The following is a 23,730-nucleotide window of genomic DNA, read 5'->3' on the forward strand; positions in this document are numbered from 1 at the left end:
TTGGCTTTCTCAGCTCTGTGGACCAGTCTCCTCCAGGAAGCCTTCCTAATTCCATCACAAGGCTCTCACAGCTCCCTGTGCAGCTCTTGCAGTCAGGTACCTTCTGTATGTCCTCACTTACACTCCAAGGACATGAATCCCTTGGCACAGAGTACATATCAGAAAAAAACTTGTCGTTGTTGGTGATGGATGGTCCCACAGACCTTGGCTGGTTAGAGGGGACAACTGATAGACCTCAGAGCCATTCAGAGGAGCTAGAAGTAAGTTCCCTGTGACTGGAAGTACGTACATGGGAGTTAGGGTGCCACAGCAGGCAAAATGCCAAGGAGGACCAAGTACTGCTGGAGCTCAGATCAGGGAGGGGAAAGGGGACCTTGGGGAAAGCTTCTGAGGAGATGGGAACTGGGTCTAATAGAGTGTGGAGCAGCTGAGAGGCAGGGATGGGGGAAGGACAGGGCCCATGACAAGGTCGTGGACTTGAGGTAGCAGGGAGAGGGGAGAGAAGGGTAGACAGGGTGCAAGCCACAGTGAAAGGAGCAACCCATTCCTGAAGGACTTCCTCCTCATATCAGCACACCGTCCAAATCCTGTGAGGTTGCTGGGCTTTTCTGGAAGAACAGGCTGCCCAGGGCACATCTGTGGATGCGGGTGCAAGGATGGAAAGAGGGACTGTTTGTAGTGTTTATTAAATCAAGGACCAGGTAGGTGTAGGGTGGGCCTGGTGGGGGAGGATGGAGCTCTCACTGTCCTGTGGGCATCTCTGTGGGACCAGCCCACGGAGCCCCAATGGGCCACCTATGCCTGGCTTCTCCCCCAACACCTCCTCCCACAAGGCATCCCCAGGACACAGCATTACAAAAGTGAACAAATGCAATGTTTTCCTTCTTTTACAAATGACACGTTTCCAGCCCCTGCCGGCAGGGGTGGGGGGATGGGGGTGGTCCAAGTGACAGTCCATTACAAAGGCAACAATTTTTATAAAACAAATACTAAGGAAAGAGCCCAGGGCTGGGAAGCTGAGATGCCACCTGGGCGGAGCATAAACACTGATGGGGGTACCCACCTCCTGATGGATGGGTGAGATAGGGCCTTGGGCTCAGAGCTAGTGGGAGGCTGAACCCAGGAGGCCCCTTGGGGCTTCCAGAACTTCATTGACCTCCAAGACCTGGGTTTCAAGGCAGTACCTCAGGGGTCACTGGATGCATTTTCATTCTTGACGCTGGGGGACCCCATGCCAGAGTGGGGAAACTGGTAGGCCTCGAACTGGCTTGCCTGAAGCTTCCAGAGACTCCGCGGTGACCTGACTTAACCAGTGCCACACAGCTGGTTATGGGGCCCAGGGTCCCACCTCTGAGGTCCTTGCCTGTCCTGGGTCCTTGCCTGTCCTGGGATGCAGGAGCCTGGGAAGGGGACAGAGGGCATGATTTAGAGAAGACAGAAAAGTAAAAGGGCCTCCCTGGGAGGCAGGGTGCTGGGGCCGGTCATGCCTCTGCTGCATTACCTCAGATTAGCCATGTTCCTTTTCTAGACCTCAGCTGCCCCCTCGGTTGCGAGGAGGTACACTTGGTATTTTTTTCTAGTCCCTTCCATGACGAAGGTTCTACCCAGGTTCTAGAGGAAAAGAAAAGGAGGAAGGAGGCCTCGTGTGCCCAGAACAAAGAGGCGGACTGCCTTGTAAAAGCCACCCCTGCCCATGTGACTGGACTGCAGGCCCGAGGGGATGCTTAGCTGTGGGCCTGACCTCAGCCCTGCAGCAGGGGCTCTCTTCCACCCTCCTTCTGTCACAAGTCAGGCTGGCCCAGGCCTGAGGGAAGGCACTTTGGGGACAAAGTGGGGAAGGACAGCAGGGGACTGCTGTCTGGTTTGGCATCAAAGACTTTCTCCTTATGGTTTGGGGGATGACAAAGGGGGCAAGACTTTGCTCCTGGGTGTTGGTCCCAGCTCCAAAGCCTCCCCCTGGGTCCACAGCTCTTTTCCAAGGATGCTGCCACACGGGCCTGCAGGGTCTCCCCCACCCCCGGCGTTGGCACATGAAAATATAAGTTACCCAGGACCTGAGGAAGCCCAGGGCAGCAGTCTGTTCTGTGGCCCCAGGCTACACCATTTGTCACAAAGTGTTGGGGCGCTCAGCAGCCGATCCCCGGGCATCTCTGCAGTGCAGGGCCACCTTGGGGCTAGAGCCAGGCTGCCGGGGGTAGGCGCCCTCCCGCACCAGCCGCTGGCACCGCATACCCTGGCCCACACTGATGCTCTGCAGTGCTGGCAGGTGGATGAGCAGCGTCTCGGGCAGAGGCAGCAGGCTCGTGCCTGACAGGTCCAGCTCCTGCAGGGAGCCCAGGCCTGAGAATACCTCAGCTCCTGCCCACTTGAGCTTAGGGTTGCCTGACAGGTCCAAGACCTGCAAGCTCTGCAACTCACGAAAGCCATAGGGTGCCAGCTGGGGGAGGCCTTGCAGGCTTCCTAGTGACAGGTGTGTCAGGCCCGCCAGCCCCCTGAAGGCACCGGGGCCCACAGCAGCCAGGGGATTGCCATCCAGGCTCAGGTAGCGCAGGGGCAGGTCCCGGAGGTCAGGGATGGTGCGGAGCCGGTTCCAGGCCAGGTTCAGGCTCTGGATGGTGGGTGTGGGCAGGCTGGCCCCCGCAGGGTGGGGCACAAGGCGGTGGATGAGGTTGTGGGAGAGGTCCACGTGCAGCGCCCGGCCCTGGCTGTGGGTACTGAAGGCCGACACCGAGACCTCCCGGAGCTGGTTGTGGCTGAGATTCACGTCGCTCAGGGGTGAGCTGGTGAAGCTTTCCGCCGGCAGGGCTGCCAGGCCGTTGTGGCTGATGTCAAGTGACTCTAGGTAGCGAAGGCGGGAGAAGGCGGTGGGCGAGATGCTGGTGAGCAGGTTGTGGCTGAGATCCAGCCCAGCCAGTGTGGTATAGCCCGGCCCTGCCAGCACCGACTCATTCACGGTCTCCAGCCGGTTGGAGGACAGGTCCAAGTGGGCGGTGTCCAAGGGGATGGGCACAGGCACGATGTGGGGGCCCAGGCCACTGCAATCCACGCGGGTCAGGCTGAAGCTGTCGAAGAGGCCAAAGGTCTCCACCTCGCACTGGCATCCGGGGAAGCATGGCCGGGTCGTCTGGGCCCCGCTCACAGCAAGCAACAGCAGTGGGGGCAGCAGCAGGGGCCACAGCATGGTGGGGGCTGGAAAGAGAGCCACAGGTGAGGGACGGGAGCAGGGACCCCATACCAGATGGTTCTTAACCCACCACAAAAGACATGAGCTGGCCTGTGTAGGCACAGCTGAAAGGTGCCACTACCTATCCTCCCAGGATTCCTGGCCTGGAACACTCTTCCTCGTGTAATTCCTGGTCCCCATTCCTCTCTGGCCTTGGTCTCTGCACCTGTATGGTGAAGGGGTTAGGCCAGATTGGTGGATTTTAAACTGGAAGCAGCAGAACACTTTCTTAAAAAGATTAGCAGGTAAAAGCAGGCATGTTCTGGCTGATGTGAAGGTGGGACTTGGAACCTTCCAGGCCTGTTTACAACCCTGGTGGAAATCTCCTGGACTGGATGGGTCTTTGGTCTCCCTCTCCAGCCCTGATGCGCTAGGGTCCATGGGCTGGTCTTGCTCCAGATGCTAGCGGGGAGGGGCTAGGGTGCTGGGGGCCATCCACCCCTGCCGCATGTGTTGGGTGCTGGGGGCTGCGCTACCTGCCTCCTGGTACACACTCCCACTGAACCTTCACAATTACAGGAACCACAAGGCGGCTATTTCTATTGCCGCTTCATGAAGAGAGAACGGAGATGCAGAAGGTCCAGAAAGCTATGCACGGCCACATGTACGGGGGGATGGACCCAGATGGAGTATAGAGGAAGCATGACTCACTGTCATGGTTTCGCAGGGGCTGAGCCATGTCTGAGACCCACACGCCATCCCCCGAGACTGAAGCCTCTCCCTGCAAGGGGGGCCTGCAATAACTGTCCCCATGCTTCCCCTTTTGTGGGTAACAACAGCTGAATCCCTAGGCCTAAGCCCCCTCCCTGGCCTGTCCTCTAGATCCATGCAGGATCCTTATTCCAACTGGGGACCCCTGTGTCAAGACTTCCAGATGGGCTCTGGGGACACCTGTCCAAGCCTCATTCCCCTTGCCCTGTCCCTACCCACAGCTGATACACTCTTAACGCCCGTTTGGCCCTTCCTTTAGCCCAGGGCAGGCAGCTGGGCTGGTTCCTTCATTGTACCGATGAAGAACTAGAGGCTCAGAGAGGAACAGGGTTTTAGCCCAAACTAATAAAAGTAGGACAGGATTAGAACCCAGGCCTGCTCAATCCCAATTCCCCTCTTTTCATCTGCTTTCCTCCAGCAGGACTGGTCAAGTACCCAGCGGAGATAGTCCCAAGAGGCGCTTTTCCCACTGACACATGCTATGACGCAAGCCACATCCCTTCCTGGCCTCAGTTTCCCTCCTGTACAATTGTAACAGGAGCTGCCAGCGACGCCAGCACGTACATTGTCACATTCATTCCTCACACCCACGCACGTCTGTGTGACCCAAAGCCTGAGTTCATGCCCACTGCAGCTCCAGGGACAGATGTGCTGAGGGAGAGGCTTGCAGGGGGATGAGGGAGGGTTGAGTAGTAAAAGCCTCCTACCACAAAGTCTGTGGCTACCTCCTCCTGCTACACAGTGTCCACTCCACCCAGGAGACAGAAGGCACCTAGCGTCTCCTCAGCAGGTTTCTTCATCTGGGGTGGCCCTGCCCCCCTGCCCGGTCTCCCCCGCCATCCCCCCATCCCTCCCACTGGCCCTCGGGGGAGGGAGCAGCTGGATAGCATTACTGGCCCTACATGAAACTTTAAAGGGGCAGCTATCTGATCTGCACTCTGGCTCTACAGAGAGCAGCGAGAAGTGGGGCTCTTCTCTCTGCCCCCCTTCATGTGGGCCTCTCCTCTCCCACCCCTTTCTTTTGTAGAGTCCAATTTGAGGATTAAACCCAGCCCAGGTGCATCCTGGACTTGGTCCCAACTGAGGCAAGACAGAGTGTTCCAATGTCTGGAACCAAAAGAAAAATATTGAGTTATTCCAAGCCCCCTTTGTTTTGCTGGTTGAACTTCTCACCACAGGGGCTCATTACTACCCAGAGCCCCACCTTCCCTGCCAAGCCCATCTGCCCATACCCACCTTCCTGGGGTTTAAGCAAACACAGCACACACACAAAAGCCCCGAGATTACCCTTTGGTTCCCAAAGGTGATTATACAATGTGCTTATTAAATGCCAGATGGCCCCTGGTGAGCTCCTGCTTATGTAACCCGCAGCCCGAACACAGCCCAAGCCCTCTCCTCTAGAGCAGGGGCTTCTTCTCGTCGCCCTCCCAGGCCTCCACTTGTCCTCTGCACTACAAGGCAATAATTCCTGCCCTGCCCTCTTCACATGACATGACTCAACTCCCACCAAAGGGCAATGCAAACTGTGAAGAGCTGTGCACCAGTGCAAGATGGTCATACCAAGCCACTGGAGACAGGGCAGCTGACTTTGTAAAGGGGGCAGTAGTGCAGGTGGAGGCCCACCTGTGTACCTGTACCTGTTGTGCCTGTTCCTGGAGCACCCTGGACGAGGCCCGCGCCCAGCCCTGCACAGCGGCCACCTCGGCCGGGGCCCCTGTTCTGTGCCAGGCCTGGACATTCCCAGTGGCAGGTGGTCGGAGCCGGTGACGACGGGCTAGGGCTGGACTTGCATTCTCCCCCACGTCTGCAGCTACTCCTGGAGGTCAGCTGGTGTCTGTTTTAGAGGACATGGAGGATGACACAGGGGAGGTGGGCAGAGACTGGAACTGTACTGGGCTGCAGTAACCTCACAACTGGTTCAAGTGGAACGCATGCTTCCGTACTTTGCTGGGAAAGGAGGAGGGAGGCGCCATGGTCTTTAATACTCAGTGGCTCTGGGGGAGCAGGGAGGCTTTCGTGAGCTCGCAGCAGAGCCCCGAGGTCTCTCGGGGGGGTGGGGTGGGGTGGGGTGGGGGGTTTGGAGATGGTCCCAGGCAGTCAAGAGAAAGGAGAAATCCCTGAGATGCCTTACCACTGTGGAGGCGTGGGCCAGTGTCTGAGAGTCAGGGTCCCTGTCCTGAGCAGAGGAAGTCGCTCCTGGGGTAACATCAGGAGGAGTGCCTTTATAGGAGTGTCTCAGAGATGCTAGGGCCTGGCACTGTGGCTCCATGCCCTTAGCCAAAGGCTCAGGAGCCAAGGGAAAGGTGGAACTTTCTCCGGGGTAGACTGAGGGAAGATAAGGAAAATTCTCACCTTTATAGCTCTTTATAGTTCATAAAAGGCCTTTGCTCATTTGCTGCCACGAAGGCTATAGTGTGGGGTATGCAGCCTGGCACCTTAGTGACGAGGAGGCTGTAGCCCACTGTGCAATGACTTTCCACGGCCCCCTAGCAAGGTGGTGGCAGCCCATGTTCAGGGTCTGGTCTCCTGATTCCGGGCTAGGGTTTCCCAGCCCACTCAGGATGGCTGCTGAAGTCTCCTGGGCATCTTACAGAGTCCATAAAAATCATGCTCAGAAAAGTCGGCGGCCTCATAGAGGGGGCTGATGCCATAATGCTAGGTATCATAAGGATAAATTGCATGTCTAGGAAAATTATAACTATCCATTTAAAAAAAAGAAAAACAACCAACCCAAATCCTAATTCTGGAAAGTCTAGAAGAAAATATATCCACCCAACAGTAGTTTTTCTTTAGATCGTAGAACTTTGAGATATTTAAACATGTCATAATCTCTTTTTCTCCCATTTCCTCTCTTATGGTGGAAATATATATAAAATACACTGAGAAACACACTAATGAAGCCTCCTCAAGGACCATGGCCATCTCTTTCTCTGATCTTGGCTAGCCATGATCTTGGAGTCTCAGTCTCTCCATCTGTAAAATGGAGAGGTGAATAGCTACTTCACAGGACTGTCATGGAGACGAAATAAAATGGTGACAGTTAGGCACCTGGCAGGATTCTGAGCACATGGGAAGACTGCAGGGTGGACCACCCTGCCTTCCTCCGCGGATAGGGAACAGGTGTGTGGTGGGGGGCAGCAGGTGGGCCTGACCCATCTCTCTTCCTCCTTCCTTCGGCACACGTTTGAAACATGTCAAAGCTCTTACCGGCACCCTCTGGGAGAGCAGTTCTTTCCTGGGAGGCATACTGTTTTTCAACAGGGTTGCTGGATCGGAGAAGGGATGAGCAATGTGAGTTCCCCTGGACAGAAACCACCAGCCTCAGCTCCGTGAAGAGGAAAGATCTTCAGAGAGCCAGAAACCTTGGACGCTAACTTGCAGTGAAGACCAGGTGAGTCACTTTACCAGTCCGGACCAGTGCCTTAGACTGAATCTGGACTGGTGATGGTGGTCCCATAAGCTTCGGAGGGAACAGTTATGAAGACGAGACTTGGAAGCTGAATATTCCCATAGAGAAATGAGGCTCCAGGGCGGTGGAGGCCACATGATGGAAAGATGATGTCTTTTGATCCTACCTACAGCCATACCACTGTGGAGGTCACTACTCAATCACAGCACTGCCTCCGAGGGAACCGCACTGGGCCTCAGAGCTTTTCCTGACGTGGTGCTCTAGGAGGCCTCTACCCACTGATCAGGGTTGATGAGAACTGTCATCCTGGGATCAATTCCCTGATCTGAAGGACCTACGATACTGGGAACAGGAGTCACATGCCGAATTAGGCAACTCTGGGAAGTGACTTCCTCTCAGCCAGTTTCCTCACCTAAGATGGAGACAACCCCTTCCTCCAGGAGTTGCTGTGAGGACCAGAGACCACAGTGCCAGGACCTGATGGATGAGCCACTGATGAGTGCTTATGCCTCTCCTAGGCTGTGTGGTAGGAGCCCCCCGGGAGCCCCTCCCCATCCCCTTCCCCACTCTCCGGGGGCTGAAGGGGAGGCAACAGGACAACTGTGCATGGTGACAAGCACCGGCCTGGCCTGTCCACATCTATGGACACATCCCCTCTCCTCTTGGAGTCTCAGCTCCTCTGGCTTCACCCAGACAGTGCAACTCCAGCGTCTCAGGAGTTCAATTCGTGCCAGAAGCATTTACTCAATCTCTCTTAAGTACAGGTGCTGTGTGAGGCCATGAGAGGTGTATGTGGGGTGAGGGTGGGGGTACCAGACCTCACAAGGCTTACAGACCAGCGGTGGGGACAGAAGGGCAACCCAGGACAGGGTCACTAACACCTGCCTTGGCCTCTAGTGCTGGGTGTACCCCCATTGTGTGACCCTCAGAGTTTTATTTCTTTGGGCCTCAGTTCTCTCACCTATGTAACAGTACAGACTCTGCCTCCCTCTGGGACCCTGTGATCTACCCTGGGGAGAAAGGGAAAGGCAGACAGGTGGCCATCATCGAAGGCAAGGGAGGAAAGGGATCTTTGGCCCAAGATGTAGCCGTGCTTTTCCAAACCCAAACCTGCAGATAAAAGACCCTGATCAGCCTGGTTACAGAACACACAGACTTTACAACCTGCCCACCCTGGGTTTGGGGGGCATAGCATAAGGTCCTCTGGGCAGGGGCCAGGAGTTATTCCTTGGTGGAACCACTGTGACTCTAAGGGAAGTTTGCTGATGGCCCTGTGAGGTCAAGAGACTAAATCATGTGGCTATTTACTGGCAGACCCCTGGGAAGGTCCCCCTACCGTGACACCCCAGGCCCTGCTAGGAGAGCCTCCAGGACAGCTTTGGTTACCTCACTCCCCTTCTCAAAAACCTCCCAACTTCTACTTCTACCTCCAGAAATCAAGTTCACTGTGGCACAGAGGCACCTGCAGGCTGTCCTCACAGCCCTCCCTCCCCGAGCTGAGCCCCTATCTTGAAGTGAACCTACGGTGGTGAGCTCTGCAGAACTCTTTGCCCTTGCTTGCACTTCCTCCAACTCAGAGAATTCCGAGTGGGGAACTGCAAGGTCCCCCAGAGAGCACGAGTAAGAGTAACCTGAGGGGGTAGTGACAACAAGGAAATGGCACAGCAGGGCCCAGGACCCAGTTCCGACGCCTGACTGCTGCCTGGCAGCACCCGCATCCACCTGGCCTGCCCCGGCCCTGCCAGCAGAACAAAACCTGTTCTGTCCGACTCAGGCCCCGGAGCCACCTCTCCCACTCCGGCCTCTCACACCATCCACGTGCCTCCTTCGGATGCATACTGACGACATTCTCTACCGTTATTTACCTGCCTGTCTCCTGGCTTCAAGTGTGAGCGGCTTGGGGCAGTGACTCTGCCTTCTTCACCTGTTCACCCCTTCCCCCTTCTGGGGACAGAGCCAGGCCTGGAGGCCATGGCAAACACTGTTGGATGAATGAACAGGCCAGTAATTCAGGATTAACTGCTGGACTCAGACCCAGGTGTAAATCCAGCCCCGTACTTCCTTGCCTTAGGCAAGTGTCAACCTTGTTGGGTCTCAGTGTTCTCAAAAGGGACAACAACACAGGGCTGGCCAAAGCCTCATGGGATGGTGTGTGAAACACTAGGCTCAACGTCTGCCTCATGTTAAGTGCTCGATGTGTGGTAGTCAATGATGCTGATGATTTATTAAGCTTCCAGGAGGCAATGGCCGTGTTATTCTTCTTAGGTTTTTCCCTTCCCAAGTACCCAGCACAGTGCCAGGCACCCCGGCAGGTCTGTGACTGCTTATAGTAACATTCTCCAGGCAGTGTGCTGGTGTCGGCTGGCCAGGCCCCAAACTCCCTCCTCCTTCTCTGAGATCTATCTAGAGCTCGGGGTTCTGGCGTAGGCCTGTCTAAGGCCCCAGGTGCCTGCTCCTGGTGCCACACCACAGCATTTCTGAGCCAAAGATTTGCCAGCTTCTCACGACAACTTCAAGGGGGAGCCCCTGGCATGGGAATGAGGCGGGTGGGAGGCTGAGCCTTGGGCTGGACCAGGGCCCTAGCACCCACCTGAGACTGCTCAATGCTGAGCTGCCTCCCACCCTGCTCCCTCCACCAAGAGCTCACTCCAGCTGATGCCAATTTCCCCCAGGTGGAAATTCCATTAACATCCGCTGGGTGCCCCAACACCACCACCCACTGTCTCCCCTCCCCTGCCCCGCCCAGCCAACCACTTAAGTCAGCTCTGGAAACGCAAGGCAGAAAGAATTTCAGGGCCAAACTCCTGGAGCCTTGAGGACTGGCTCTCCCAGCAGAATTGCTAATGCCACACAATCTGTACAAACACGTCAGCTCACCACGCACTTCTACATCACCACCTCCTCTCTGCCTCATCACAGTCTTTGACCATGGGGATTACTCTATTTTGCAGACGGCTGGCATTATTCAGTGGCGTAGTAGAGGAACCAGGTCTCAAACCCAGATGTCTGAGCTCCAAATCCCTCATACTACTGTGACTCAACTTACAAATGGGCCCGCATGGGCAACGGCTACAGCTGATCGTGCTGGACTATGATTATGTTTACCAGTCTGTCCTCCTGTGAGCAAGGATGGGGTCAGATTGGTTTTTATGTCCTTCTAGCTAAGCACTGGAACTGGCATAAAGCAGGTGCTACATGAAGATGTACCAGGCATTAAAATACTACTTCACCAAAGAACACCTCTGAACCTTTCCAATGCCTCAACTATGACCTGTTCGGTCACCCTGCAAGATCAGCAGGATAGACAGTACTGTATCTATCCTACAGCTATGTGAAGAGACCCAGAGAAGTTTGGTGATCTATCCAGAGTCATGCAGCCAGTGAGGACAGAGGCTGGACTCAGGATCCAGGTATTCTGACCCCCAGTGCCTGGCCTCCTCTATGACATTATCCCTGGTGCAGGTGCGCCCAGCAACCTTGCCCGAGGAGGATGTTCTACAGGGAAATGGGCAAGACTCCCAAAGCTGTTTTCTCTGCTGTGAAAGGCAGCCTGTATGGACTCACGGGGAGGCAGTCTGGGGCAGAGGAATGGGTTTTGCAGCCAGGCAGACTGGGCTCTGACCCCAGAGTGCCTCTCCTGCTAGGAGGCTTACCTGTGCCCTCACCCCTAAGTCTAAGCTTTCATTTGTAACATGGTGAGAATTCTAGTATTGCTCCCAGCAGGTCACTGGGATGATTACACAAGGTAAAATGAAGACTTAGTCCCAGGGCTGGCACGCATTGGTGCTCACTGCATGTGGGTTCCTGCCCCCCAATGGCTGCTTTCAGGGGCCAGGAAAGAAAAAGGAGCTGAGACAACAGAAGGTCAAAGATAAGGCAGGGGCAGAGCTTAAAGAATCCAAAATGTACCCAGAAGCCTTGGATTCTCTCCTAATGCACCATCCAGGGCCCTGCCTGGGCTACAAATGCTGGCTGACCTGGATCTATCAGGGAATTGGGAAGGGGTTTGGAAAGGTTGCAGAAGCCAAAGCAGGCTGAAGCAGGTGTGTCACCTGTGACAGAAAGAATCAGCAGCCACACCTGGGTAGATGGTCATGGTCTCCACTTCTTCCCTCACCAAGCCAGGCAGTTACCTCCCCCTGCCCAGGTTGGGCTCAGGAGGCCTCTTGGCCTGGACTGTTACAACAGCTTTATTCCTGGGCCCCTGCCTCTGATTGTCAGCCTTACTGTGTGCTAGAGTACAATCCCAACAGAAGAACAGGACCTCACCACTGCTTCCACTTAAAACCTATCCTGCATAGAGAGCTTGCCAGACTAGGAGCCTATCTTGCTTCTATCTTGCAAAGGCCTATCATGCCTTTGCATTGGTTATTCCCTCTGATGAAGAGGACAGAGATGCTCTTTTCTTTGTCTACCATGCACCGTCCCCCTGGGCTCTCGTGGCTAGGACTACAGGTGAAGCTTGCTCGGCCTTCTTCTTTTTTTTTTTTTTTTTTAGATTTTTTATTTATTCATGAGAGACACAGAGAGAGGCAGAGAGAGAAGCAGAGGGAGAAGCAGGCTCCATGCAGGGAGCCCAATGTGGGACTTGATCCTAGGACTCCAGGATCACACCTTGGGCCGAAAGTAGGTGCTCAACCGCAGAGCCACCCAGGGATCCCTGCTCTGCCTTCTATTGTCAGTGCACTCCAACAATGTAAGGCAGACTACAAACCTCGTCTCATATTGTTAGCACATGTAAGTCACCATCCTATTTAACATTCACAACAGATTGGTGAGACAGGAATTACTCTGCTCACATTTGAAGGATAAGAAGACGTAGAATCCGAGGTAAAGTTACTTGCCCAAGGTCACAGAGCTAGGAAGTGACAGAGTGGGAATAAAATCTAGGTCTTGGCTCAACTCTGCCTGCAGATTGGTCTCCCAGTCTCCAGCACAGCCCACAAGCCAGAGGAAGTTTTCCTAGAATGACCAATCCTACCCTATTATGCCTGCTTAGACCCTCCAGCAGCTCTCTACCACCTGCAGGTTCAAATCCTGGCTCCTAGACCTGGCATTTAAGGCCCTCCTATTTGGTCCCTCTCTTCCCTCCCAGCTGAATTCCAATCCCCACCCCACCCCACCACACACCTTGCATCTTACAGTCTGCAATGCTGACCACCTCAGTGCTGTGATCAGAATACACTGAGCCATATAGTGCTGCTCCCTCCCTGGGAGACACTTCCCGCCTCCTGGCATATTCCCCGGGCCTGCCTCTGCAGCTGCATTCCAGCCTTCCTTCCTGGGCTGCGGGGGCTCCTGGCCCACCTCACTTCATCCCTCCCTAACTTCAAAGCTGTGGTTTGAAAGGAAAGCGCCAGGGGTTGCCTCCTTTCCAGGTGAATGGCTTTTGCCTCTCCTTCACATCTGCAGCATCCGCACAATTCTAGGTTAAAGACTGGGGCAGGGTGAGGGGGCAGGGAAAGGAAGGTGTTGGGGCTATCTCCGTGACCCAGGATCAAAGGCCCAAAAGACTCCCATCTCTGAGAGCTCCCTCTCGGGTCAGACCTCGGCTCCACAAGTCTGGACTTATCTGAAGGGTAGAGCTGTCAGGAAGGACTGGAGAAGTTCCTGAGTCACCTCCTGGTCCCGGCCAAGTGTGGGGCCGAATCCCGCAGCGCGGGTTACCCCGACTGCAAGCGGAGTTCTTTGGCCCCGCATCCAGGGCAGGGGGACTGCGACTGCCAGAGGCTGAGCAACTCGCCCTGAGCAGGTCTGTGGGCCCGTGGCCGACCCACTGGGAACCAGTAGGTGCGGGGATCCCAGAAGCCGACGCCTCGTCACCTACCGGATCGGAGGGCTGGCCCCCACCCCCCCGCCCCTCCCCCACCTCCTACCCCCGCCCCCCGCCCCCCCGGGGGCGGGACGCCGGCCAAGAGCAGATCTCAAAGCGGAGCAGCCGCGGGCTGGGGCCGGCCTCTCGCCAGGCAGACACGTCTCCCTCGGTCACATACACTCCCTCCGAGAAGTGCGGGGCGAGCAGCACCAGCTGCCGCCTCCTCTCCCGCCTCCCCCCCCCCCCCCGCCCCGGGGCCCAGGACGGTCCGCTTACCTCTCTGCTCCCGGCTGGCTGGGCCGGGGTGTCCGGCACGCTCCGCCCAGCCCTGGCCTGGCCTGGGCGAGTCCCCAAGCGCGGCCGACCCCCCCCGACCCCACCCCATCCCCTCGCGCTCCAAGGGCCCCAGGAGGTGAAGGAGGGAGAGGGCTGCCAGCGCCCCTGCCCGGGCTGCGGCGGGAGGGGGACGGGGCTGTTGCCGGAGGAACCAGGAGAAAAGTTTGAAGTCAAGTCGGGGCCCGGGTGGACCGCGGGGGAGCGAGGAGCCGGGGCGGCGTCTGGCTCTCGGCGCGCACACTCCACGGACATCGGCCCAGACACGTCGACAGGCACGACCACGTACGCGGACACACGACGCGCCCACCCACACCCACAACCGAACGCGGCCCACAAGGCGCGGACACGGCACCAAACCGCCACACAAAGGCGCAGGCAGATGCACGTCCCCGGGTCCAAAGCTACAAAGACCCACAAACGCGTGATGCACGTGTCCGCACAAAGACCCCAGAGGCGCCGGCCCCCGCCCCCGCCCCCGCCCGCCCAGAGCCTTTGTCTCCCCTCGGTACGGGCTCCCTACCCGGCCGAGCCCTGGGCGCCCCGCAGCCGCTGCCCACGCCCCGGTCCTGGAAAAGTTGAGGCGCCCGGGGCCCGCCCCCAGACTTCAGCGCCGCCGGCCCGCATGGGGCCGCGAGGTCGGGGTCGAGCCGCGACCTGTGCACGCAGCGCGGACCCCCGCTCCCCCAGGACGCGCACCCACCTGGAAGCCGCAGCCGCAGCCGCCTCGGCACGCTCACCCAGGCGGCCCGGCCGCGGGCCCTCGGCCGGCGCTTTTCTCCGCGCGGCGCGGCCCGCCCCCCGGCCCCCGCCCGCCTCCGGCCTCCCGCCTCCCGCCTCCCGCCGCCCGCCGCCGGGAACCCCCCCGCCCGTCCGGCGCCCAGCGGCCGCTCGGGCCCGCCGCCCGGCGACCTAGGGAGTGTCGCCAAAGTGCCGGCTTTCCCGGCGCGCGCGCGCCCCGCCCCCCCCCCCCCGCCCGCCCGCGGAGCCGGAGCCGAGCTCGGGTTCCACCCCAGGGAGCGTCTCAAAAGTGCGCACGCAGCTCCCGCCCACTCCGGTCGGCCTGGCTCCCAGCTTCCTGCAACCAGCGGGGATCCCTGCCCCTCCCCCGGAGCGCCTGAGCAGCCTCAGCAGATGGCCGCGCGGCCGGGAACATCTGGAGGTCGCGCGAGTGCGTGTGCGGGCGTGTGTGTGTGTGTGTGTGTGTGTGCGCGGGCGTGTGTGTGCGAGGGAAGGAGGGAGGGTGGGGAGACGTTGGTGAGACGGCGGCCGAGTGGGTGAGGGTTTCCCCCTCTGGAGTTCATCCCTCTCGTTTTTTTTTTTTTGAGTGAAGGAGGTCCAGAGACGTTAGTGAGGAGTTGACCGGGAATCTGAAACACGAGGCCCCGAGGGGCCGGGGGCCGGGCAGAAAAACTACCAGGACAGGACAGGACAGGACAGGACAGGGGAGGGGAGAGCGGCCACTTAGTTTTTCCTAAGGGAACCGTGGACTACTGATTGGATTTCTTTTTTTTTTTTTTTAATTTTTATTTATTTATGATAGTCATCACACAGAGAGAGAGGCAGAGGGAGAAGCAGGCTACATGCACCGGTAGCCTGACGTGGGATTCGATCCCGGGTCTCCAGGATCGCGCCCTGGGCCAAAGGCAGGCGCCAAACCGCTGCGCCACCCAGGGATCCTCCCTGGTTGGATTTCTAAGAAGGGAAACTGCGTGTGTGACTAGGCACCATTTATTCCTCCCTCTGTAGCTCATCCTCTCTTCACTCCTCTTTTTTTTTTTTTTTTTTAAATTTTTATTTATTTATGATAGTCACAGAGTGAGAGAGAGAGAGAGAGGCAGAGACACAGGCAGAGGGAAAAGCAGGCTCCATGCACCGGGAGCCTGATGTGGGATTCGATCCCAGGTCTCCAGGATCGCGCCCTGGGCCAAAGGCAGGCGCCAAACTGCTGCGCCACCCAGGGATCCCTCTTCACTCCTCTTTAAAGTGGTTATAAGGTCAGGAAGACATAAACAAAAAATCTCTTAAAAACGAGGATTAAGAGAGAAAGAGAAATTGCCTGATGGGTGCATTCCCTATGTGAGGTTGGGGCAAGGGAGGGGGTGAGTTTGAGCCTCCCAGTCTGCACACCTAGACCCGGGTGGAGGGCAGTTGTCAGGCACCCCAGAGGTATCTGGCCCTGGGGTAGAGGGAGGCATTGGTCTTGAACCCTGGACCTCCCAGGAACCCCCTGTTGTGGAGAGGGCCCTGGGGTGCAGAGATTGGGCAATGTTCCCCCCTGCAGTGGCCCAGACTTGCACTCCCACTCTTTTTGCTCCTTATTAATTTTTTTTTTTAAATTACAAAAAGTTGCTTGGGCTTGTATGTATGTGTCTGCCTGGGGAAGGAGGAGTGGAGGCCGCTACCCCAGGCCTCAGGGCAGCAAAACTGAATCTGCTACACAGAGAACAGAGCGCTCTTGCACGTCCTCCCCTGCACCCAGTCACTGTGTGGGTCCAGTAGATGGTGCTCCCCTGGGCTGAGACCCCCCAGACCCTCCCTGTTAGGGAGGTGAAGGGGAGAAGGCTGCGAGCCTGGTCTTACCAGTATGGGACCGAAAGAGCTCTCCTCTTTCCTCTGCCTCTGCGCATCATCCTCCCCCAATTAGAAGCCCAGCTGCCAGAATTGGGGAGGCCAGAGGGCCAACCAGCCGGACTTCTCATCAATCTTTGAAATTGTACCATAGACTCTTTTGCATCCAGTCACCTCCTCACAGTTGAGCTTATAATAAATAGGCCGCTGAGATGGGACTCTGCATCCTCTATGCATTCTGTGTGCAGCCTGGTGCCCTCAGGAGGGGATAGAGCCTTTCCCAGGCCCCCGTGGCTGCCTGGGGGTAGGAGACCCCAAAAAAGCATTCGATGAGGGCCCTGAGCTTGGCCAGGGTTTAGGTTCCAACTCTGTCACTTCCCAGTTTGGGGTAATCTTAGGCAAGTCACCTACCCTCTCTGAGGATCTGCAGCTGTAAAAGAGGCTGTTGTGAGAAGTGAACACTGCACCTTAGTAAAGCGGTAGTCTGGCTCACGGGAAGCGCCATCCTGCCTTGTCTCCCGCCAGGGACGGTGTGGAGGCTGGGAAGCCCAGCAGGCTTGGGAGGGGAGGGGGCAGGGGAATGGCCATCTGACTCTCTGGTCCCCTTCCTGTGGGGAAGGGGGTTTCTTTTGGTGCCATCCCCCTTTGCCCTGGCTTGGAGACTTTCACCCTCCCGTCCCTTGATGTGGAGTTATGGTGTGGAGGCTCCTGCTGGGCATCTGAGGAATGGAGATAAATAAATCAACTCCCGGGAGCTCAGCAGGGAGGGGAAGGGGATGCTAACTTCTGCCCTTTGTATGCAAGGTCTAGCCAGCTGGGCTGGAGGATCCAGGCTCCCCCAAAGGGCTTTTCACTTAGACACGTGATGAACAGCCCTTCACGCCTTGGTTGGTGGCTGGAGGCAGTTTCTGAGCACTTCTGCATTTATCATTTCCCTCATCTTCCCTAACTGGGGCTTTGGATAGGGAATGTCCGTCAGCCCTACCCACCTCCCTTGTGTGCTGTCTACACTGCAGCAAAAATAACCTTTCTAAACTGCAAATCTGCAAAACTCATCATGACACTTGTCTACTTAAAACCTTTCAATGGCAAGAGCCAAACTCCTTGGCTTGGCATTCAAGGCCCATGAGATGCCTCCCCTCGCCCTCCCCCGCCCCATCCGTACCTCTTCAGCCTCATTTCTGGCCACCCCCTCTTACACATTTAAGCTCTAGTCCTTTAATCACACGAACTGGGGGAAGGAGATGAGGGAGGGGAGCACCTATACAGTCTTCAAGTCTCTCTCCAGATTCCCCTGCCGGAAGCCCACTGCCTGGCACAGTTGGTCCTTCATTCTATTATGTCGCCCCTCCCTTTGTACGTAGGCCCTATCACTTTCCCGTTCTCTTCATCCTTCTGTGGTTATCCTGACTGTTATCCCATGCCAGAGACTGTGCTGGGTGTTTTTTAAAGGTCATTACGTCATTTAATCCCTACAACTACCACCCAGATTGTTAGCGGTGAGGCCCAGAGAAGAAGGCAAGAGATCTGTCCCATGTCACACAACCTTTTTTCTGCAGAGCTAGAACAATAGTTTGGGCTCTAGTGCTCCTTATACTCCCTTACAATCCACACAAAAGCCAAATGTGGTATAATAAGAGAGGCCTCGGGACTGAAGAGTCTCAGATGCAAACCATTGCTCTATTCTCTGCTACCTATGGACTTTGGGGTAGTCCCTTCCTTCTCCTGAGCCTCAGTTTGCTTACCTGTAAAATGGGAATAATTAAGAAGCCCTCCCTCACAGGGATGTAGGGAGGATCAGATGAATGAACACAGATGCAAAAGTGTTGTAAACTATCGGATGCTGTGTACTTTTCATTGACTTCCTTGACCAGCTATACTACAACTGAGGGTGATCAGGGGGAAGATTTCTCTTTTCCCAGAACTCTCCAGACTGGAGGTCAAAGGCACCAATAGTCCCTTTGGTTGCCTTGCTCATTTCCCATGCTCTGAGAAAGCTAAAAGGTCTTTTTCTCTCCCTTATCATAGCTGTCAAGCCCTGACCGGAAAACCCTCCAAATCCAATGTATTTCCATGAACCTTCTGAATCTCTATTTTTCTTGCTGCATTTTCTTCTTTCCAGCTGTCAGAAGCTGGCAGATCTAAAGCTAATAGAGCACCAGGACCACGTGAGGAAATACCAGAAAAGAAGAGCTGGAAGACAAAGATTGCCTGTCCATGGCCCCTTCTGATTCCATAGAGCCGAGCTGGCTTGTGGTATGCTGTGTTTTGTAAAAGCTTGCCTGGTGATGCTGATGACAGTGCAGGGACTGGGGGACATGGCTGACTTCCTTAGGGTTTGCAGAGTCCTTCCACAAATGCTTTCATTTTTGAACCTCTGAACATACTCTTAGATAGTCTCTTATCTCCATTTTACAGATGTGGAAACTGAGCCTCAGAAGTGCCCATTCAGGGGCACACAGCGAAGACCTCAAACCGGCCCTGTCAGAACTCCAGCCGTTCCTCAGCAGGGCAGAATTTTGTGCATGGGCTTGGCTGGTGTCTCAGCAGTCACTGTGCGATGAACACTCTTTTCCTCCTGCCAAACCAAATGCTTCCCTAAATATTTCTCTCCCACTCTCCCACCTCCGTGCTTTTCCCCCCCTGCCTGGAATGACTTTCTGAGCTCCGTCTGCCAGCTGCAGTCCTCATGGTCTTCCCGCTCCCTCCTCCACAAAGACATTTTCATTTCCCCCACTTTCTCTTCCTTTGAGCCTGGAAGCGCTTGATCTGTGCTTTTGTGCAGGGTGGGGAGAGGGGGCTGCTCTCCACTCCTGCCCCCTGCTGCAGCTGGAGGCCCCAAACTCCCCAGTCCCCAGCTGTTGGGGTCCCCTGCAGATCCTGGCCTCCACATCTTTGTTCCTGCTGTGCCCCCCTACAGAAGGGCCCCTTACTCCACCCTATCTCTTGCTTATTCAAAATTCAGGTGAGTATCACCTTCTCTAGGTGACTTTCCCAGCCCTTAACTTGAGCCTTGGAGGCCCTCCTCTGTGCTTCTGTGCTTCCATAGCATAGTGAGGATACCTCTGTCATGAACAAGGGTGTTCATTCATTCATTGATTCATTATAGCAAGTTCTTTTTTTTTTTTTTTAAAGATTTTATTTATCCACTTGAGACAGTGCACAAGTGGGGAGGAGGGGCAGAGGCCGAGGGAGAATCAGATTCCCCAATGAGCAGAGTGCCCGGATGGATGTGGGGCTCAATCCCAGGACCCTGAGATCATGACCCTAGCTGAAGGCAGACAACTGATCAAGTCACCCAGGCACCCCGGGCGTAAGCAAGTTCTTAAATTTCTCTTTCTGCCTTACATTTCTTCTTTTTTTCAAAGAAGATTTTGTTTTTAAGTGATCTCCACACCCCACATGGGGCTCAGATCTACAACCCTGAGATCAAGAGTTGCATGCTTCACGGACTGAGCCAGCCAGGAGCCCCTACCTTGCATTTTTTATCTATAAAGTGGGAAAAATAGTTCCTACTTCAAAGGTTATTGTGAGAATTAAATGAATTAATCCACGTATAGAATGTGTAGTACAGTGTCTGGAATATAACAAGCACTTGATGAATGTTGGCTGCTACTATTATCTCTTTACTATTATCTCTTTTATATTATCTCTTTACTATTATGATTTATTAATTCATTCTACAGCAAATGTTTGTAGAAACTAGACAGGGAAGCTGAAGCAGGAGCCTGATTGTATGGCCCAGGAGAACACAGTGTGGCGTATGGGAAGTTTGGCAGGCACAAAGATTTGTTTTCCCCCTGCAGAGAAAAAAACAGAAAGTGGCATTGGCCTAGGGATTGGGGAGGGGAGCCAGTAGAGAGGGAAGTTCCTTTTCCTGGACCCATGGATCTCTGGTGGGCCCTCTCAGCAGGAGACTCTGGCTTGCACAGAGGCACAACACTGTTCATCAAATCTGCCAGGGCCTCGGCCTCCAGAGTTCCCAGTTTAGTTTTAGTGGGAGGGGGTTAGGAACAAATTGTCTCCTGAACAGCTGCCAGGAGGCCCGGTCCACGTCTCAGGTACTGCCTTTCCCTAGCTTGGCTCTAGGCTTCCTCTTCCCCAGGGCCTGTGCTCTCATTCTCGCCTCCAGGAACTAAGCTGACCTGTGTGTTCAGACAGAATGTGCTGCGTCTGCCACCACAGAATCGGCATGGAAACTGAAGGGCCCTTGGGGAGCAGTGACAGGGCTTTCTACCCTATTGGGTCCCCATTTTACAGCTGGGAGACTCAGGTCCAAAGAAGGGGAATAACTTGTCCAAGAGCTAATGAACAGGAAAGCTTCTAGACTCCCAGTCAGAAGTCTTTTAATCTCTTTACGTTGCCGCTATAACTACATATTTTTTAAAAAAAGATTTTATTTATTCATGAGAGACACACAGAGACAGGCAGAGACACAGGCAGAGGGAGAAGCAGGTTCCATGCAGGGAGCCTGATGTGGGACTCAATCCCGGGACTCCAGGATCATGCCCTGGGCTGAAGGTAGACACTCAACCACTGAGCCACCCAGGCGTCCCTACATATTTTTCTAATGCCCCTGCCTTCCTTCCATTCCTCTGTTCTACTGTCTTACTCTCTGTCTTTCCATCCATCCATCCATCCTCCATCCTTCCATCCGTCCATCTGTCCATCCGTCCATCCATCCATCCATCCATCCATCCATCCATCCATCCATCTATTCATCCAACAAGTGTTTGCCTATTGAACTGACACAAGTCAGGTCTGGTGCCGGCAACCCACAGCTGGAGTGGGGGACACTGACCCAGACACATCTTAGGTCTCAAAGAGTTTTGGATGCTCTGATAGAAATCTGTGCAGAACATGCAGAGCAGAGGGAGCCAGATTCTAGTCAGAGTAATGAGGAAAAGTGTCACCAGGGAGGGGATGGTTGAGAGCCCTGCTAGACATAGAGAGTTTGGGAATATGGGATTAGGGAGGAAGTTAAGGGCATTCCAGCCAGGAGGAATAGCATGGCCAGAGGGGAGAATGTGAAACAACAGTGCTCCAGTGTGTCTAGGGTACCAGACATGAGAGGGCTCAGGGAAGAACACGTCTGAGAGAAGGTGAGTGAATCACAGGGCCTGGGGCCCGATGTACCAGCCAGGATGGCAGTCCTTGGTGCCACATGCACGGGAACCTCAAATGGTCTATTCCATTGTCAGGTGTGCATCTGAGAGCCGCAGTGAAGGATGCCCAGGGAGGAGGGAGGGCTCTGGGGACTTTGTCCCCTTCCTGTTAACCTCTCAGTCTCCTCCCTGAGACTTACCTGACAACTCTGTCTTGACCCACCCCACTGCCACATTCATTTTTCTCCTTCTCCTGTGCCCTCTTCTCTCTCTCACTCCTTTTAGCCTGTCAGTCCTTATCAATGACCTGGACTCTCCCACTTCCTCTCTGTCTCCCTGACAAGAAACAGATCGCATCTTACCACCACGTGGTGCAGGCATAGTCCTTGCCTAGAGATCAGGACATGGGCTTCCAGTCCTGGCTTTGTCACCAACTGACTCAGGCAAGAGCAGCTTATTATTATTATTTATTTTTAAAGATTTTATTTATTTATTCATGAGAGACACACACACAGAGAGGCAGAGACATAGGCAGAGGAAGAAGCAGGCTCCCTGCAGGGAGCCTGATGTGGGACTCGATCCCAGGACCCCGGGATCACGTCCTAGGCTGAAGGCAGGTGCTCAACCACTGAGCCACCCAGGTCCCTCCTCTTTTATTAAAGATTAAGAGCAGCTTATTATTTTTTTAAAGAGCAGCTTATTAATAACAACATATTTGCAGGGCCATTACCAGCAGACAGTCCATCCAACCAGCTCTCCTTGGCCCCTCACTACAGCACCTTCTGTAGGAAAGATGCCTCATTTACACCATGGTGCAGAAGGCTTCCTGACTAGGTCCAGTCCTAGAGGGCAAGTGAACTCAGGGGAACTTTGTTATCAGGCTTGAGCCACATGATTACGTTATTGCGTGCAAAGAGCTGTGTACACAATTTATTACCTTCTGTCTCAGGACAAAGAGAACTACAGAATGCTACCCCCATACAAGTTGACTTTCAGAGAACATCAGAATAGTTCCTATCCATAAGCAAACAAGTTCTCTGTCAAAGAGATTTCTGGACTTTTTTTTTTAAAAAATGACAGCCTATTGTAAGAAATGCATAGTATCACACGAGCAGGGACACAGGTACATGTACGTATAAACAAAACAAACAAATGTTTGATGGAAGATACCCTGACCACAGGTGATGCACTGATATTTTCTATCTTATTCTATTCCATTAGCTGTAACAATGGTGATCACAACCCTGTAAATTGATTTCACATCCCACTAACAAGTTAAAATGGGAAGTCTGAGAACTTCTGTTTTAATATCTCTGCTGTTTAAGCCAAACAAACCAAGAGAACAAAAGAATGCCTCCTCCAGCCTCGCTGCTCTGCACTCACCACTCTCTCCAGTTGATGCGTTCACTTAGGAATATTTACTGAAGATCCCACCTTGCACCAGTTAAACTTCTTAAATGACAGTCTAGATTTATTGTTTCCTTCCACTTTCTCATTCCCATTTATCCCTTCTGGAAAACCATAGCCTGGCCTTTGCCACTGTTAAGCTGCCAACAGTGGCCCACCAGCCCTCACCGCATGACGTCTGTCATAGCTGCTCTGTCTTTCTTCTTGGCTTGCCCCTCTACATTGTCCCATATCATGGGCTGCCCATCCTTGGTCCCCAGCCCTATGGTTCCCCAGGCTCGGGGTGCAGCTCACCCCTTCCCTGCCCAGTGCCTCCCGCTGCTGAAGAATCGGTGGCACCACTCATTCCAGCTTCTGTCAGACGTCTCTGGCCACCTGCCTGCTCATTGTCTCCACAAGGGAATCCTACAGGCCTTATACTCCATCAGCCGGAGTCAAAGCTTTGGCTCCCACCCAAATCTGCCCCTCCCGAGGCCTCATCTTAGGGAAAGGTGCTGCCACCCACCCAGCTGTATAAACCAGGAACCTGGGACCTATCCCAGACTCCTTGCTCTTCTTCATCCCCCCAGTTGGTGCATCCCTGAGCTTCTCAACTCTGTCCCCTTCTCTCTGTTCGTGTCACCTGAGCTGAGTCCAGGTGACAGTGTTTCCTGCCTAGACCATAGAAATCACGTCCTTGAGGTCTCCTGCATGTCATCACCTTCAGACTAAGCTCTTTGGAACTGTGAGAGGGTTTCTTTTAAAATGCAGTACTGATCTTGTCTCTACTTGGTTTAAAATCTTCCCCCAATCTGTTGCTTTTAGGGTGAAGTTGTAATTATTTACCGTGATATAAAAATGCTGCATAATTTTGCCCCAGCCTACCTCTCCTACCTTACTTTTCACCTGTATCTCTGAGTTCTGGGACATACAAAACTATCTTTAGTTCCTTGGACACAGTGCCCTCCCTGCTCCTGGCCTTGTCCCCACTGTTCTCTCTCACTGCAGTGGCTAAAGCCCACTGCTTCCTCCAATCGCAGCTTAGCTGAAAGCTGTTCAGGACACTGTCTCTGGCCCACCATGTGTGGTTCCTGTGTTCTGTCTCATGCTTCTGTAGCACCCCCTGCTTCTGCTGTCATGTCTGGACCACACTCTGCCAGAATTGGCTCATGCTTGT

The 23,730-nt window shown here is 54.7% G+C and overlaps 1 protein-coding gene and 1 long non-coding RNA gene across 7 annotated transcripts; one reads left to right on the forward strand and one right to left on the reverse strand.

Annotated features, from left to right (window-relative positions):
* Positions 1-667: 667 nt before the first annotated feature.
* On the reverse strand, positions 668-14,275 carry TSKU (tsukushi, small leucine rich proteoglycan). 5 transcript variants are annotated; one of them, XM_038568549.1, is made up of 3 exons: positions 7,142-8,453; positions 5,572-5,768; positions 668-3,189 (listed from the first exon to the last, which is right to left on the reverse strand). In XM_038568549.1, the coding sequence occupies exon 3, from the start codon at positions 3,179-3,181 to the stop codon at positions 2,108-2,110; it is 1,074 nt and encodes a 357-aa protein (XP_038424477.1). In that variant the 5' UTR covers positions 3,182-3,189; positions 5,572-5,768; positions 7,142-8,453; the 3' UTR covers positions 668-2,107. The 5 variants fall into 5 exon arrangements, with proteins under 5 accessions (XP_038424477.1, XP_038424476.1, XP_038424480.1 ...); XM_038568548.1 differs by lacking the exons at positions 5,572-5,768; positions 7,142-8,453 and adding an exon at positions 14,195-14,275; XM_038568552.1 differs by lacking the exons at positions 5,572-5,768; positions 7,142-8,453 and adding an exon at positions 14,015-14,130.
* A 251-nt stretch (positions 14,276-14,526) lies between these two features.
* Positions 14,527-19,400, forward strand: LOC106560172. 2 transcript variants are annotated; one of them, XR_005375359.1, is made up of 3 exons: positions 14,527-14,662; positions 18,185-18,318; positions 18,481-19,400. It is a non-coding gene; the product is annotated as an uncharacterized LOC106560172 (long non-coding RNA). The 2 variants fall into 2 exon arrangements; XR_005375360.1 differs by having other exon boundaries at positions 14,527-14,653.
* Positions 19,401-23,730: the final 4,330 nt, after the last annotated feature.

The sequence above is a fragment of the Canis lupus genome, chromosome 21 (genome assembly GCF_011100685.1).
Source record: "Canis lupus familiaris isolate Mischka breed German Shepherd chromosome 21, alternate assembly UU_Cfam_GSD_1.0, whole genome shotgun sequence".
In the NCBI taxonomy this organism is placed as follows: domain Eukaryota; kingdom Metazoa; phylum Chordata; class Mammalia; order Carnivora; family Canidae; genus Canis; species Canis lupus.

What these genes read in the sequence shown, in the direction of transcription:
- TSKU (XM_038568548.1), bottom strand. Translation starts at nt 3,181, where the DNA reads ATGCTGTGGCCCCTGCTGCTGCCCCCACTGCTGTTGCTTGCTGTGAGC.